Here is a 16354-nt window from a genome sequence, read left to right as displayed (position 1 = left end):
GGAGACCGGGTCGCTAGGGCTTAGGTGGCTTCGCCCTGGAAGTCCGAGGTCCCCCCAGGAGGAGCCCGTAGGGACCCGGACCGCTGGGACTTAGGAGAGAGGCGAGACCGCAGGGAAGACCAGGCCCGGACCGGAGACAGAGAATGCTGCTGGAGATGAAGCGGAGCAGGAACAAGGCAGACGGCTGAAGACGGAGTCGAAGAGACGTACCAGGATCTGGGCAGGCAGCTGAAGACTGACTCGAAGAAACATACCAGGATCAGGGCAGGCAGCTGAAGACGGAGTCGAAGAAACGTACCAGGATCAGGGCAGGCAGCTGAAGACGGAGTCGAAGAACGTACCAGGATCAAGCAGGCAGGCAAGACGCAGGAGCTGGAAAACAGGAACAGGCAAGGAGGGAACCAGGAACCAGAAGGCTAGGAACAGGCAAGCAGGAATGCAGGACAGGAATCCGCAGGCAACTAGTAAGTAGCGACCACGTTGCAAGGCACAGAGGGAAGTCAGACACCAAGTTAAATCCCCCTCGGCGTCTGACGTCAACTAGGGGGCGGAGCTAGGCTTTCGCGCCGAAGGCCCTTCAAAAGGGCCTTCCCTGCGCGCGCGCGAGCCCTAAGGGCGGGGCCTCCCTCGTGGGAGCGCTGCTGACCAGGCCGTAGCCGCCACGATCGCGTCGTCCCCGCGGGCCCGGGCCAGGTAAGGGGTTCGGTCGTGCTCCTCGCGACCGAAACCACAACAAATCGTAACTAATTTAATTACATCACTTTTATATAAAATAGCGATAAAATTTTGCTCAGAAGGAATTATTAGTGAAAACGGCTATATGATTTTTACAGAAAAAAATGAAGCTTTGGAAAATATTTGCTCCATATATGTTATTACATTCAAAACTGCACTACACGTAATAATTTGTGTTCATTACACAAAAGTTATCACAAGAGTGATGTGTTCCCAGTGCACTGCATTTGTCTAATATAAATATGCAGTTTTGCTTTCATTTTCAATAGAGTGAAGTGTGCTCTACTCCTCATGAAAAGTGAAGGCTTGAATTAGCTATGGAAATCCTGTACCTCACAAGAAAACAGGGATAATTAACTAATAGGCACTCTGCTTACGTCATATATGAATGGCAGTTTATTTAGGTTTAGATGTCATGATCAGAAAGCTGATAAAATATTGTAAAGGGATGCCAGTTTACTTAACTTGGCATTAGGTCTGCCCTAACAAACATGTATTTTGTGTCTTCAGCAGGTCTGGGTGCTGTCAGAGTGATAGAGGTCTCACTAGACCTTGTCCTTATGTGATGTCAGTGTAGAGTCAAGGAGAAGTGCCATTGACAGGCATTGTGAGTGTATTTAAAAAAAAAACAAAAAACGCCTGCACATATGATGCAGGGGGACTAATAAAGAGAAAGGACTCCAAAAACTGGAGTTCTAGAGTTGAAAAGTGGATTCTCTTTATTTGGAAATAGCTGCCACTAAAATCTCTCTGTCTAGATATTGATATTGGTGCATAAAATTGTTGTGGAGTTCATTTAAGGCAAAAGAAAAAGATTCCAGAAAGTGTCTTGCTGTAATTAGCTTGGGGGCAGGAGACTGAGCCTAGCAGGGGTCTATCGGGTCCTTAGTCTGCTGTGATCAGCTGTTTTCTTCTTCAAATGATAAGTGCTAGTGTCTTAAAAATATTTTTTTAAATGGTTTAAAAAAACTAAAAAGTTATAAAAATTGGGAGCTTGGAAACCGATGACTAAATCATACAGCTCCATGCCAATATATGAGTTGAAATACACACTTAAAAAAGCCAACACACATAACATAAAGAGGTTGTGTAACGGCTATTTTCAAAGTGAGACGTTAAAAAAAAAAACGTTATGAGGTTTTCCAAGCTCTTTTAGCAACATTGTGCAACATCAGCTTCTAATATATGGTGTTTCTATATATTCAGAAACAATATCCAAGCATCTGAGCTGCAAGGAAGATGGGGCAAAGAAGAAGCACTATGGGCCAACCTAAAAAAGGATGATGGGGCATCCATTTTTATTGGAGTGGTTTACAGGCATCCAAATCAAATGGAAGAGCTTGACAGAGATCTGGTTGAAGACATTCAAAAGATGGGAAAGAAGGGAGAAGTGGTGACTGTTGGAGATTTTAATATGCCAGATGTAGACTGGAGAATCCCTTCTGCAGAATCTAACAGTAGTAGAGAGATAGTGGATGCCCTGCAAGGGGCTCTGTTCAAACAATTGGTAATGGAACCCACGAGGGAGGGAGCAATACTCGATTTAGTGCTCACTAATGGAGATAATGTCTCTGATGTCCAGGTGGGTGCCCACCTCAGCACCAGTGATCATCAAATGGTATGGTTTCATATCACAAACAAGATACGGAGAAGAAGCACGAAGACCCGAGTTTTGCAGTTCAAAAACACAGACTTTGAAGAAATGGGGAAGTACCTGGAGGAAGAACTAGAAGGCTGGGAGAACAAGAGAGAACAAGAGAGATGTGGAACAACAGTGTCAGCAAAAACTCCACGTTTGTTATATAGTAGTGCGTCAAATGCATGTCTCTCTTCAGTAATCTGCATTTTTACTTTAACACTTCTGTCCTTACCCTTTACTAGATGTTGGATATTTGTGTTATTACTGGCTACTGGATAGTTTAATACACTGCGATTTGCCAACTCTGGTGCTAAGTTCTTTAAACGCGGAGTTTTTGCTGACACTGCCTGCTCTCTTTTTGTAAATTAATAATGAAAGTGAGCACAGCATTAAAAATGTATTGTGTGCTGTTTTTGATGTAAAAATATCTTTATATACGTGTTGATATTGGATCCCTTTCCTGTTAGGAATCCCCTCATTTTGTTAATTTTCTTTTATGTTATAGCATATGAACCCCGCTTAAAGTCCCTCCCAATGCAGCCGCGTTTGGCGAAACACGGGCCAGTGTCGGGGGACCCTATCTAAATTGCGCCTGTTTAAGCAAGGGAGTTGCCACCAATAAAAAGTGTATTTTGAAATTCATTTCAAGTCGTGGGGACTCATTGAATTTTACAGGAAACGTGAATCAAACAGTTACCAACAACTGCCCTGAAATTGGTGGTTGGTGAAACAGATACGTTTGGGAAAATAAGTGTGGGAGCTTGCTGGGCAGACCGGATGGGCCATTTGGTCTTTATCTGCCGTCATTTCTATGTTTCTATGGCTCTTGCTCCAATGAGGTGGTTAGGACCTAGAGATAGGTTAGCCAGGCCTTAACTGACAAAAAGGACTACAGACGGGGAAGATCTTTGGAGTCCAAAATTTGAAGTGTTCCTGAAAATAAGAATCTGGAGAAGGGGCATCCGCCAGAGATGCGGATGAATGTACGAGAAAGATGTCCGAGAAGAGAAACCCTAACTAGGAAAAGCTACTGAGTCAAAGACTGATTCAACCCAAATCAGCCAGAGAAAGAGGAACCCTTGAGAAGACTCCATCACCAAAAACGTACTGGGAGGGCCCAAGGTGGAAAGATGCCTGAACCTAAGAGCTTGCTTTTGTGGGAAAGAGTGTGAAGAATGACTGGATTTTGAGACACATTTGATCTTGCTTTGCTGTCGGTGAACTATCAATTAATGTATTCTATCCTGTTCCTGCCACCAGAAAGACTTTAATTTGAACACCATTTATGGGAGTGAAGAGTGGTTTATAATGTGCTTGAACTGCTGCGAAGAAGAGCCCTAAGCATGAACAAAGTCCTAAGTGCCTTGAAAAGACTGAACCACCAGGAGGTAATGGTCTGTAACCCTTCTTCATGTACCCCTGTGCCCAAGAGCATACATGGATGGGGATACAGTATGAATTGTCAAAATTTGATCAGACACATTTGATGTCAGGACTTAATGTAAAAGTTCTCAACTGCTTAATCTTCCATCTGTTCCAAAATGTCTTATGTTGAAGTAAACAAGGACAAAAGAAAAGCTTATGCAGTTTCTTTTTCAAAATGGAAATATATTTCCAAAGCCTAAGCCATTCATATTCTTGGACAGCAAGATGTAGTCCTCACATATGGGTGACGTCACTGGACGGAGCCCAATCGCGGAAAACTTTCTGTAAAAGTTTCTAGAAACTTTTGACTGGCACACTGAGCCCACTGAGCATGCCATGATCCCTCGAGCCACAGGGGTCTCCCTTCTGTCTCGTTTGTAGCAATAAGCGTTAGCAAAAATAAAATAATAAAACGTTTCAGACCCAACTCCACGGGGTGGCAGGTGGGTTTCGTGAGGACTACACCCTGCTGTCCTGGGATAACACCTATTACAGGTAAGCAATTTTGCTTTATCCCAGGACAAGCAGATGATAGTCCTCACACATATGGGTGATTAGCAAGCTACAGGCTGAGTCATCTTTGTGTTGGACCAACAGTGTACAATTTGTGCAACGGGCACGACAACTGGTGAACTGTTGGAAAAATGAGGCAGCCTGAAATCACAGCAGATTGGATGAGGAAGGAGTTCGGTTATTCTGGAAATAAAGTCTTTAAGACAGATTGTCCGTAGGCTGAATCTTGTCCAGGCATTAATGAGCTGCAAATGTATGAAGAGAGCTCCATGTTGCAGTCTTGCAGATGTCAGCAACCGGAACTGAACGATAGTGTGCTACAGAGGTTGCCATTGCTCTGAGTGCGCCTATACTCGTCCCTGGAGAGAAAGGCCTGCTTTTTCATAGCAGAAGTCAATACAGTCTGCTAGCCAGTTAGAGAGTGTGTGTTTGCACATTGCGTTACCTGATTTGTTTTTGTCAAAAGAAACAAAGAGCTGGGTAGAGTTCCAATAGACTTTAGTGCGTTCTAGATAATATGCTAGCACGCGTTTACAGTCTAAGGTATGTAAAACTCTTTCGCCTTGATGCGAGTGAGGTCTTGGAAAGAATGTGGGCAAATTTATAGACTGATTCAAGTGGAAGTCAGTAATCACCTTGGGAAGGAATTTAGGGTGAGTACAGAGTACCACACGGACATGTAGGAACAAGGTATATGGTGAGTATGTTACAAGTGCTTGTAACTCACTAACTCTTCTAGCAGAGGTAACAGCTACTAGGAAGAGAACTTTCCATGTAAGAAATTTAACATCGCATGAATCTATGGGTTCAAAGGAGAACGCATGAGCCTTGCGAGCACCATGTTAAGGTCCCATTCTGTGACTGGTGGCTGCAGAGGGTGTTTAAGCTTGATTAGATCTCTCATAAACCTACTGACAAGAGGTTGTGCTGATATTGGGGATTCCCCTACTCTTTTGTGGTAAGCTGATATAGCAATCAGGTGTACCCGCACTGACGAGGTCTGGAGATCAGACTCTAAATGGTGCCAGAGATAGTCTATAAAGATGATGTGGGGCAGGAAAAGGGGTTAATACTTGTCTGCGTGCACCACGTAGTAAATCTCTTCCACTTGCAATGATAGGATTTTCGTGTGGAAGGTTTTCGTGCGGCTACAAGCACTTGAGATACATTAGTTGAAAGATTGAGTGGTTGCAGGATCAAGCTTTCAACATCCAGGATGTGAGGAATAGATGTGAAGGTTGGGGTGTCGCAACCTGCCCTGATCCTGAGTTATGAGAGTAGGTGCTGTGCCCAGGCGAATTGGTTCCCTGATTGAGGCCAATTCGGGGCTATGAGTATCATTGACCCTTTGTCCTGTTGTAACTTCACTAGAGGTTTGGTTATGAGCGGTATCAGGGGATACAAGTATAGAAGAACTGAGTTCCAGGGGCAAGCAAAGCATCCATGGCTGACTGGTTTCTCTGTTTCTGCAGGGAGCAGAATCTGTCCACTTTGTGATTCATCTTGGATGCAAAGAAGTCAATTGTTGGTTGACCCCAATGTTGGAATATCCTGGTCGCTACTGAAGGATCCATGGACCACTCATGGGGTTGGAACTGACGACTGAGGCGGTCTGCAACTACGTTGTGAATGCCTGCCAGATGAGTGGCCCAGAGAAACATGGAATGTGCCAGGGCCCAGTCCCAAATTTGTGCGGCTTCTTGGCATAGGAGATAAGAGCCCGTGCCTCCCTGTTTGCTCAGGTACCACATGGCAACTGTGTTGTCTGTTTGTATTAGCACAGTCTTGTGTGAAAGGAGTCCTCGAATGCATAGAGCGCATAACAAATAGCTCGAAACTCCAAGAAGATTATTTGGAAAGTTGTTTCAAGTGTTGTCCAAGTAACTTGAGTATGTGCTCCCCAACCCAAGGTGGATGCATCTGTAATTAAGGTTACTTGTGGAACTGGTTGCTGGAAAGGTAGGCCTTCCAGCAAATTGTTCGTGTCCGCCCACCAGAGGAGAGATGAATGTAACTGGTGGGATATGTGAATTGGAGATGACAGTGGTTGAATGGTTTGGAGCCACTGAGATTTCAATGACCATTGCGTTATCCTCATGGCTAATCTGGCTATAGGAGTGACATGAACTGTGGAAGCCATGTGGCCGAGCAGAGTGAGGAACTGATGGGCTGTCACTGTTCGTTTCGCTAAAGTGGACAGAGTCTCTGCGTGGTCTTTTGGGAGGAAGGCTTTGGATACGGTGGTGTTCAATTCTGTTCCGATGAATTGCAGAAGACGAGATGGTAGAAGATGGGATTTTTGGTAGTTTATTAGAAATCCCAACGAGTGAAGCAGGTTGATTGTGCACTTGAGCGAATTGAGAGCTCCTTGTCTTGATTGGCTTTTGATGAGCCAGTCTTCGAGATAAGGGAATACATGTATGCTTTCCTTGCATAGACGGGCCGCTGCCACTGCTAGGCACTTTGTGAAAACTCGGGGTGCTGAGGCAATTCCGAATGGCAGTACTCTGTATTGAAAGTGTTGATGACCCACTAGGAAACGCAGGAACTTGCAATGAGGGGGAAATATTGGAATGTGAGCATAAGTATCTTGAAGATCCAGAGAACATAGCCAATCTCCTGTTTGAAGAAGGGAAAGCATGGTGCCTAAGGATACCATCCTGAACTTTTCCTTCCGTAGAAATTTGTTGAGTTTTCAGAGGTCTAAGATGGGTCGTAGACCTCCTGTTTTCTTTGGAATGAGAAAATAGCGGGAGTAGAATCCTCTGCCCTGCTGAGGTTGGGGAACCGGTTCCACGGCCATGGCTCTCAGGAGAGTGGACAATTCTGCTTGCAGAAGTGTGGAATGATCCTTGTGTACCCAAAGCGAGCTTGGTGGAGAGTCTTTTGGTACTGTGAGAAAATCTAGATGGTAACCTTGAGATATAATGGATAGTACCCATTGATCTGTGGTGATGTGCGACCAATTGGGACGAAAAAAGGAGATCCAACCTCCCACTGGTAGACTTGAGGTTGGCTTGGAGTGGTTACTGTCCTCTGGCAGAGTTTCAAAATCCCGATGCAGGGCTGTCTGAGGAGGCGGTTGAGGCCTAAGATGCCCTTGGTTGTCTAGATTGCCCTCTATGGGCTGGTCTTGATGCCCTACCTCGGGGTGCTGGAAGATAGTATCTCGTGGTCTGTAATAGGGTTTCCTGGTATCTTTACTGGCTGTCCATCATACAGAAGATGATGTCTCTGCTGGAACAGCGGGGAGTTGGCGTAGAGTCTCAGAATGTTCTTTCAGTTGTGTCACAGCATCTTGTACTTTCTCTCCAAAGAGGTTATCTCCAGTACACGGTAGATCTGCCAATTTTTCTTGAATTTCTGACCTAAGGTCAGAAGCCTTCAGCCAGGCTCATCTACGAGCACTAATTCCTGTTGCAGGCATTCTGGACGATGTTTCAAAACTGTCATAGGCTGCACGGACCTCGTGTTTTCCTGCCTCTAGGCCCTTATATATGATGTTATTAAAGGAATCCTGGTATTGTTGAGGAAGTGACTCAGACAATTCCTGTATTTGCTTCCATAAATTGTGCTAGCATTGAGTCATATATAACTAATATGATGCAATTCTGGAAACAAGAATGGAACATTTTTTGGCCAAGAGTATCTAAAAATTTTTGTTCCTTTCCAGGAGGCATAGATGAGTGTGGGCGGATTCTCTTTGACTTCTTTTGGGCCAACTCCACCACTACAGACTGGTGTGGAAGCTGAGGTTTCTGGAATCCTGGTATATGTTAAACCAGGTAAGTGGCGTCAATCTGCTTGTTTACTAGTGTTATGGTACAAGGATGCTTCCATAGTCTGTGTTGGAGATCCACGAGGAATTCATGCACAGGTATTTCAAGAACTTCCTTAGGAGGATCTACAAATTGTAAAACCTCTAGGGTTTTTTTGTCTCATATCCTCTTCTGCTACCGTTGGAAAGGTATGGTATCTGCCATCTCTTTTACAAAATTTGAAAAAGAGAGGTCCTCTGGAGGTGATTTCCTCCTCTCCTCTAGAGGGGATGGATCCAATATTATATCATCCGATGAATTATCGATGTCTCCCTCATCCCAGGTATCCGATGAAGGACGTCGTGGAGGAGTGGAGTGAGGGTGGGAAGGTGGCACCAAAGGTATCGATGGTTTGATCGGCGGCATCGATGGCGGAACCGATGGAGAAAATGGGAGTCTCGGATGTGAAATCCCTGATGGCCCCGGTATTGGCTCAGGCATCGGCGAATCCTTCGAGGAATCATCTTCCCTGGGATTGGGAATTGGAGTCTTCGTTCCTGACGGCAATGGTTGCATCAGAATAGTTCCAATAAGGGCATCGAGCTTAGCGTGTATTGGTGCAAACAGCGATAGGTCCAGCGTCTGCATCGGTGCAGGCATCGGTGCCGGTGATGGTATTGGCGCCGGCGATGGAATCGGTGTCGGTATCGGCATCGATGGTTGAATATCTCGCAGAGCTTCTTTTACTGCCTGGTGGATGAAACCGTCCAGTTCGTCCCTTATAGCTGGTGAGGTCAGAGCAGCTATAGGGGGTGGCAAGAAGGCGGAACCGGCTCTTCCACAGATCCCTGTGGTGGCACGGTACCCGGCACTGATAGCGGTGGGGATCACCTGGGAGTGATAGGCATCAAGGTATCGATGACTCTTCTACTCTAGGTCTTTTCGGAGGCGGCTCTATGGCCATGGAGGGCGCTCCGGGCATCGATCCGAGATTGTGGGTCGAAGCTCTTCGATGACGGTGGCGATGTTTATCACGATGCTCGGTGCTTTTTTTCTCGAGCAAAGAAGCGAATTTTATCGATGACCAAGATGGAGTCTGAGATGATCTGTCAACCACTTCCATCAGGACGATGTTTAGTCTTAAGTACTAACTTTTTAGCCGCTCCAGCTGGAGACGTCTGTGTTGATGTTGACATCCATGGAAGTAATTGAAGATAGAAGAGATGTTCCATCTTCTCCAGATAGGCCCGTCTGCCTTTGGCCATCATCTCGGCGCACTGTGGACATGTCGATACATTGTGTCCCTCGCCCAAACACAAAACACACTCAACATGCAGGTCAGTGATGGACATGGTGCGAGGACAATTCGGGCATTTTTTAATCCCGGTTACCATTTTGAAGGCTGGACAGCCGTCGACGACCTTCTGACAGGTATTGAATGGAGAAAATATGAGAACTCACCGAACGGTGGAGAAAGGGAAATCCCTATGAAGGGGATAAATTTGAAAAGTGTTTAAACTTTTTCCGCTGAGGAAAATGGTATGTGAAAACTATCACACAGAGCTCCTTCACCGAGAGGTTAATAGCAGCGCGAAAAAAAGAAGACTGAAGGGAGAACACTGTGGCTCAAGGGATGATGGTATGCTGGGCATGCTCAGTGGGCTCAGTGTGCCAGTCAAAAGTTTCTAGAAACTTAGACAGAAAGTTTTCCGCGATAGAGCTCCGTCCAGTGATGTCACCCATATGTGAGGACTATCATCCTGCTTGTCCTGGGATAACTGTCCCCTTCCAGGAAGAGAGATAAGCTCCATTCTCCCAGTAACAAAAGGTCTACCAAGCATTGAAACTACAGTCTCTGATGAGAAGTTGTTCCACCAGAGAGTACTGGCCAAGGGCAAGGGTTAGGGATGACATGAAAGGAAATGTTTATATACTGTCCTCAACCACTTCAGAACTTAAGATTTTAGATTTGTGATTCACCATCAGGCTTCTCAGAGGCCTGGGCCAATTCCATCTTTTGAGGCCATGACTAAATGTGAAAACAAAATGTTCATAAAAACAAGTATTGAAACGTTTCAAATACAAAAAAGAAATTTGATATGTCAATCTGAAGCCCCTTTTGCACTATAGGATCAGACCAAATTGCCTTCCTGGACCCCCAGCCCTGATTGACAGTACTCACTATACTCACTGCAGTACATTGCTTTTCGGCCTTTTGGCTAAGGTCAAGTATAGTGTAATATCTTTCTGCATTATGTTTTTAATACAGTTATGCTGCCCAGTGTTTGGAACTTATAAATAATTACAAGCAGTGATACTGTCCTTAAGGTGTTTGCGGATACAGCGAGAGAAAAAGCTTTTTACCTAATGATGTATTTTGTATAGCCTGTTTTGAGTACAGTTTGCTGACTGGATTGTTTTATACTTTCAGCACCAGCAGAATAAGGAACTGAAATCTGAGAGGAATTTAACCTAGGTGTTCAGCATAGCATCATGCAATGCTTTTAGTAGGCCATCTGACCAGTCCAGGATATTAAGCAGATTTAAGTTTCTGAATGGCATAAACACTTTAATCATCACTTAATGATATAAACCTAGAATACATATGATATTGTATAAAAGTACCTGTTAACGTTGTAGCATCTGAAGGACTAAGCTGAAGCCAATGCCGTGCATCAGAATCAATAGCAACATCTGTTGGTGTATGAACATCATGGTCTTCCTCACTGGTCTGCCATGGCATCATAGAAACTTCTGCCTCATTATTGTATCCACTGGATATGTCGCTGCTAATACTTTCACCTTTAAAAAGCATTACATGTAGATTAGCTAAAGTTCTCAATAATTTTAGGGAAAGGTGTGAAATATTTAGGTGCTTAAAACAAGAACCCCACTAGCAGGAATCAGAAAATGAACAGTAAATGGTTAACATTGTCAAAATACAAATATATGAAGAACTGTTTAAAACAAGTTATATTGGGCCAGCCAAGCTGCAGTACAGATGATTTGAATGTGGTGTCTCTAGCCCTAGGAAGAAAAAGACAGCCTAAAGCCAATGTAGTGGCTTCAGATGGCCTGCAAGTCGCAATGAGGCTGCACCTCAGAGGAAACACACTTCCAGCCTGGAAAAGGCTCTCAGAGCTATTGGACATGCCATCTGGAGAATGAAGATGAAAAATATAAAAGCAAAAAATGTAAAAAGGGTAATTAAAAAAAAAAATAGCTGTACACCCCTGATTCATGTCAATGTATAATTATTGGAAGAAATAAAATAGTAACAGAATAAAGGAAAACAAAATTAAAAAAAAAAAAAACACCACCACCAGTGTTATTTAGCATATTCATACATGATTTGGAGAAAGGAACAAGCAAGGTGACCAAATTTGCAGATGACAAAATTGTTTTGAGTCATTAAAATGGCAGCGAACTGTGAAGAACTGCAGAAGGACCTTGTGAGATTAGGAGATGGGGCTTCTAAATGGCAGATGCAATTTAAGTGCAAACTAATGAACCCAGGGAAAAATAATTCCAACTACAAGTATAAAATGCTCAGGTCCATGTTCGAGAGTCACCCCCCTAGGAAAAGGACCTTGGAGTCCTTGTGGATAATACGTTGAAATTTTCGGCTCAGTGTGCACAAGTCGTCAAAAAGACAAATAGAATGTTATAAATTATTTGGAAAGGACTAGAGAAAAAAATCTGAGAATATCCTAATGTCTTTATACAGATCCATGGTGCAACTGCACCTTGACTACTGTGTGCAGTTCTGATCGCCCCATATGAAAAAAATATACCGGTAGTGGACATGGAAAAGATACAGAGAAAGGCAACAAAAATGATAAAGAAACATATAGGAACATAGAAATGATGGCAGAAGATGACCAAACGGCCCATCCAGTCTGCCCAGCCAACTTTCACACTTTTTTTTCCCTCATAATTATCTGTTACTCTTGGCCCTTAGTAACCTTTTGGTTCTATTTCCCTTCCACCCCCACCATTAATGTAGAGAGCAGTGCTGGAAATGCATCTAAGTGAAGTATCTAGCTTAACTGGTTAGGGGTAGTAACCGCCGCAATAAGCAAGTTACTCCCACGCTTATTTGTTTACCCAGCCTGCGCAATTCAGTCCTTGTTGGTTGTCTGAATATAAATCCACTTTTCTTCATTCCTCCTGCCATTGAAGCAGAGAGCTACGCTGGATATGTATTGAAAGTGAAGTATCAGGCTTAACTGATTTGGGGTAGTAACCGCCGTAACAAGCAAGCTACACCCACGATTATTTGTTTACCCAGACTATGTAATTCAGTCCTTGTTGTTGTTGCCTGAATATAAATCATCTTTTCTTCATTCTCCCCTGCTGTTGAGGCAAAGAGCTATGCTGGATATGCATTGAAAGTGATATGCATTGAAAGTGATATGCATTGAAAGTGAAGGGGATGGAAAAGCTCCCTTATAGAGAAGACTAAACAGATGAGGACTTTTTAGCTTAGAAAAGAAACTACTGAGAGGGGACATGATTGAAATTTATAAAATCATGAATGGGATGGAATGGGTGAATAGGGAACTGTTATTTACCATTTTTCAATCATCACTAGAACTAGGGAACACTCCATGAAACTAGCAATTGGCAAACTTAAAACTAATTATATCAATTACTTTTTTTCGCTCGACACACAATCAAGCAATGGAATCTGTTGCCAGAGTATGTGGTCAAGGCAACTAACATGGTAAGGTTCAAAAGAGGATTGGAGGAGTTCCTGAAGGAAAAGTCTAAGACCAGTTATTATTCAGGCAGGCATGGGAAAGCTGGCACTTATCCCTAGGAGTGAAATACAAGAAACAAATCAACCACTGGAGATCTGATGGATACTTAAGACCAGGACTGGCCACTGTTGGAGACAGAATGCTGGGCTTGATGGTCCTTGGTTTAACCCAGCATGGCATTTCTTATGTTTATTTATTCAAAAAAGGTTGTTGGTGGTTTGTTTTGCTTTCCTTTATAATTCTGCTACTTTTTCTCTCCTTTTATGTATGTGGTGATTGAACCCCTATAATTTTTACATTTGGGAAATAATTTACTAGAATTCTACCAAAGTACAGTGGCTCCAATTCACTTAACAGGAAGATTCTTGGGAAAACAGGATGTGTGTTAGTTGTAATGATCTTCCTGATAATAAAGGATGCTACAAAGCACCAAAATCTGGTCATTTTAATATGTATGGCTTGACAGTACATGACATACTCTTTCATAGTCTGAATGCTTTTTTGCAATGGACCGATAACAAATCACACCATTAAGAAAGGGTGCGGTAGCAAATTACAAAAGGATAATGTAGTTCTAGAAAAATGAGTTGCTATCAGTTTACTCTCAAATTTATAACAGCTCTATAATGCACAGTACACAGAATATAACAAAGAAAGTATATAGGAGTCTATGCACCAACTTGTGTTAGTGTGTAACTAGCCAATATTAACAAGCGTATTAAACTTTCTACTAATGCACTATCTATATAGCTAATGATGCAATGAATGTGAAAGCACGAATAGGAGCACAGCCATAGTAGCAGTGTGTGGCCATTCATGTCAGTAGCAGAAGTGGCCTCCCCAAGATACTGCAAAGCCAAAGTCAAGCCCCCACATCCAATTCCCTTCTCTGCCACTTACACATTTTTTGATGCTCACCTTTTCAAATTGTCCTCCCTGCCATACAAATATCATCTACCATGATTTTCCCATCTCTTTGATCATCCCATCCCAACAAAACACACCTGAATGGGCAAACCGGCAGGAGGTGAGCAGTTAACTTTCTTCCAGTTTGCTTTTTTTTATTGTAATGCTGCCAATCTTTTGAAAAGCACACTTTGGAATACAATTCCTGCTATCCAACCCTCAGAGTAGGGGCCCAATCAAGCTGCTGAGGGCAAAAAGGGGGCATGAAGAATACTCAGGACAATGCCTAACCCCCTCCCCCCTTTTTTTTTTTTTTTTTTTTTTTTTAATTGTTCTCACCAAAAGGTCATGCACAAGGACCTCCTCTAGAACCTTGCTATCATGGGTCCTAAGGCCAGCCACTAGATGTCACCACTGCATGCTAACTGAGCTATAAGGCCAAGCTTCCTTAAATTAGCATGCTATCAGTTAACTATTTCACCTTAGGGAGCAGTAAATTTCCCATGGGTCATGCTCCCGTGGTAAATTTTCTGAAAGTTTATAAAAATTGTATTAATAGGTAGTAAGCTCATGACCAAAGCATTTGCATTTTTTTTCCATATGCTGCCATGCTAGCAGGATCTACCACGGATGACCAGCCCGTTAGTACATATCATTATTTTTTTAGAAAGCATTAAATGTGCTAAAATGGTAAAGCTCAGTAAACAGAATTCATATATAGAATATCAGTATACTGTATACCATCCTACAAGTCACTATTCTTTTATTAGGAACAAGAGTATATAAATACAAAAATAAAAGTAATGATTTATAGACATTCCTATTTTGATTGACATTAACAGGACAATAGTCAAAGCAATTTATTTTTCTTTAAGAGAATATTTTACCTGTCCTACCAAAAACCACCCAGAATGGGTTAAAACAACATTTTATTGTGGATTGAGTTTTCTTTAATTCTCCTCTAATTTCTTCTCCCCCCAATATTTGTGGTCTACTAATATATTTTTGATGTTACTTTTTATTTCTTGGTTTTCTGAAATGAAGTTGCATGCTTTTCTGTACAAAGTTTATGCTTTGTAATTATGTAAAACTGAATAAAAATAAAGGGAAAAAACATAAAAACAATGACAATCCACCTCAAACAATATTAATCATTCTCTCTTTTATTCACGCTCCCCATTACCTCCTATTAATCAAGCTGACTTAGAAAACAGCTACTGCTATTACTAGCATTAGTAGTATGGGATATACTTTGTTTTTGGGTACTTGCCAGGTATTTGTAGACTGGATTGGCCACTGTTGTAAACAGTATGCTGGACTTCATGGACCCTTGGTCTGACCCAGTATGGCAATTTCTTCTGTTCAAATAATCCATTTCCATCTCTCAGCCTCCTTCAAAGATTCCCCCATGTCTCTTTCCCCCTTCAAAGAATCTCCCTTTCTCCTTCCCTCCCCTAGAATCCCCTCTCTTCCAAGAGTATTCATCCTTACCAGCTATGGTGACTCCAGGCTCCTCCTGTTTGTTTTCAGTAGCATGCTAATGTTCCCATACTCTGCAATGCATGTCATGAGTCTGCGCTGAGCCAGAGAAGAAGGAATCCTGCCAGGAAGTTCTTCTGGTGATGAGCTGCTGCTTCTGGTAGTAGCGGATGACTGTGAAACCATGGTCCGGCCAACATGACAAAGCAGTCGTTCCAGCCTTCTCCCAGAGGTAAACGAGCAGCTTTGACCCTACTCCTGATGGCAGCCATGATCTTCTACAGGAGCCAAGAGTAGCCATGCAGTCTCAGTGTGCGTGACCTCATCTCCATGCACTGGAAAAGCTTTCACCTAAGCAGTGGCTTCCCAGGCGCACAGAGATGAGGTCATCACATTTTTACTGCTTGGGGGTAGGGAGAAGGGAGGGACAAAATACAGAAGGCTCTTCTGCCTGAACTGGCTTCAGAGAGTTTCGGAAATGCTGCCACATAAAATTTGAGTGAAAATCAGATACAACTGATTTTCACCTTAGGTAACATCCAGGAATTTATGGGTGAAAATCAGTTTAAACTGAAAATGAAAGTCCCTATACATAGTTGAAACCACTAAATAACTCATTGGCTAACAATGCAGAGGGCAATATGGTTGATTAGTCATTTAGCCACATTATCTGGTCTTATCTCATTTTAAACATTAAAATTCAAAACCAACACTTTAAAGGAGACCCACTGGATAATAGATAACTTGTGCAGTTTCTGGAATATCGGAAAATATAATTTCTCATTTCTGCCTTTACAACCAATAGCAATTTACACATCTAAACTGGCTGTCTGAAAATCAGAGGAGGCATTCCTGGGGGTGAGTTTACATCAGGAGAAGAAATAGAGAGTGCAGATTGTATTTTCAACTGTATGTGCCTTATTTTCCACAGAAATACCACCCGCACAAAAAAGAGGTATATTCAGCAAAATTGCTTACCTTGTAATAGGTGTTATCCCAGGACAGCAGGATGTAGTCCTCACATATGGGTGACATCACTGATGGAGCCCTATTGCAGGAAAACTTCTGTCAAAGTTTCTAGAAAATTTGACTGGCACTGTGAGGCCACTGAGCATGCCCAGCATGCCATGGTATTC

General features: G+C 42.9%; 1 protein-coding gene across 4 annotated transcripts in view; it reads right to left on the bottom strand.

The window, feature by feature from the left end:
• Nucleotides 1-16354, bottom strand: part of RALGAPA2 (Ral GTPase activating protein catalytic alpha subunit 2) — a 1327630-nt gene that overhangs the window by 801808 nt on the left and 509468 nt on the right. For all 4 annotated transcript variants that reach the window (XM_029593760.1, XM_029593759.1, XM_029593761.1 and 1 more), the window contains one exon: nucleotides 10696-10872. In XM_029593760.1, coding sequence (XP_029449620.1) covers nucleotides 10696-10872 — 177 coding nt within the window. The remainder of the gene's footprint in view (nucleotides 1-10695; nucleotides 10873-16354) is intronic.

Source organism: Rhinatrema bivittatum, chromosome 3 (genome assembly GCF_901001135.1).
Source record: "Rhinatrema bivittatum chromosome 3, aRhiBiv1.1, whole genome shotgun sequence".
Lineage (NCBI taxonomy): Eukaryota > Metazoa > Chordata > Amphibia > Gymnophiona > Rhinatrematidae > Rhinatrema > Rhinatrema bivittatum.
This window is presented reverse-complemented; position numbering and strand designations above follow the sequence as displayed.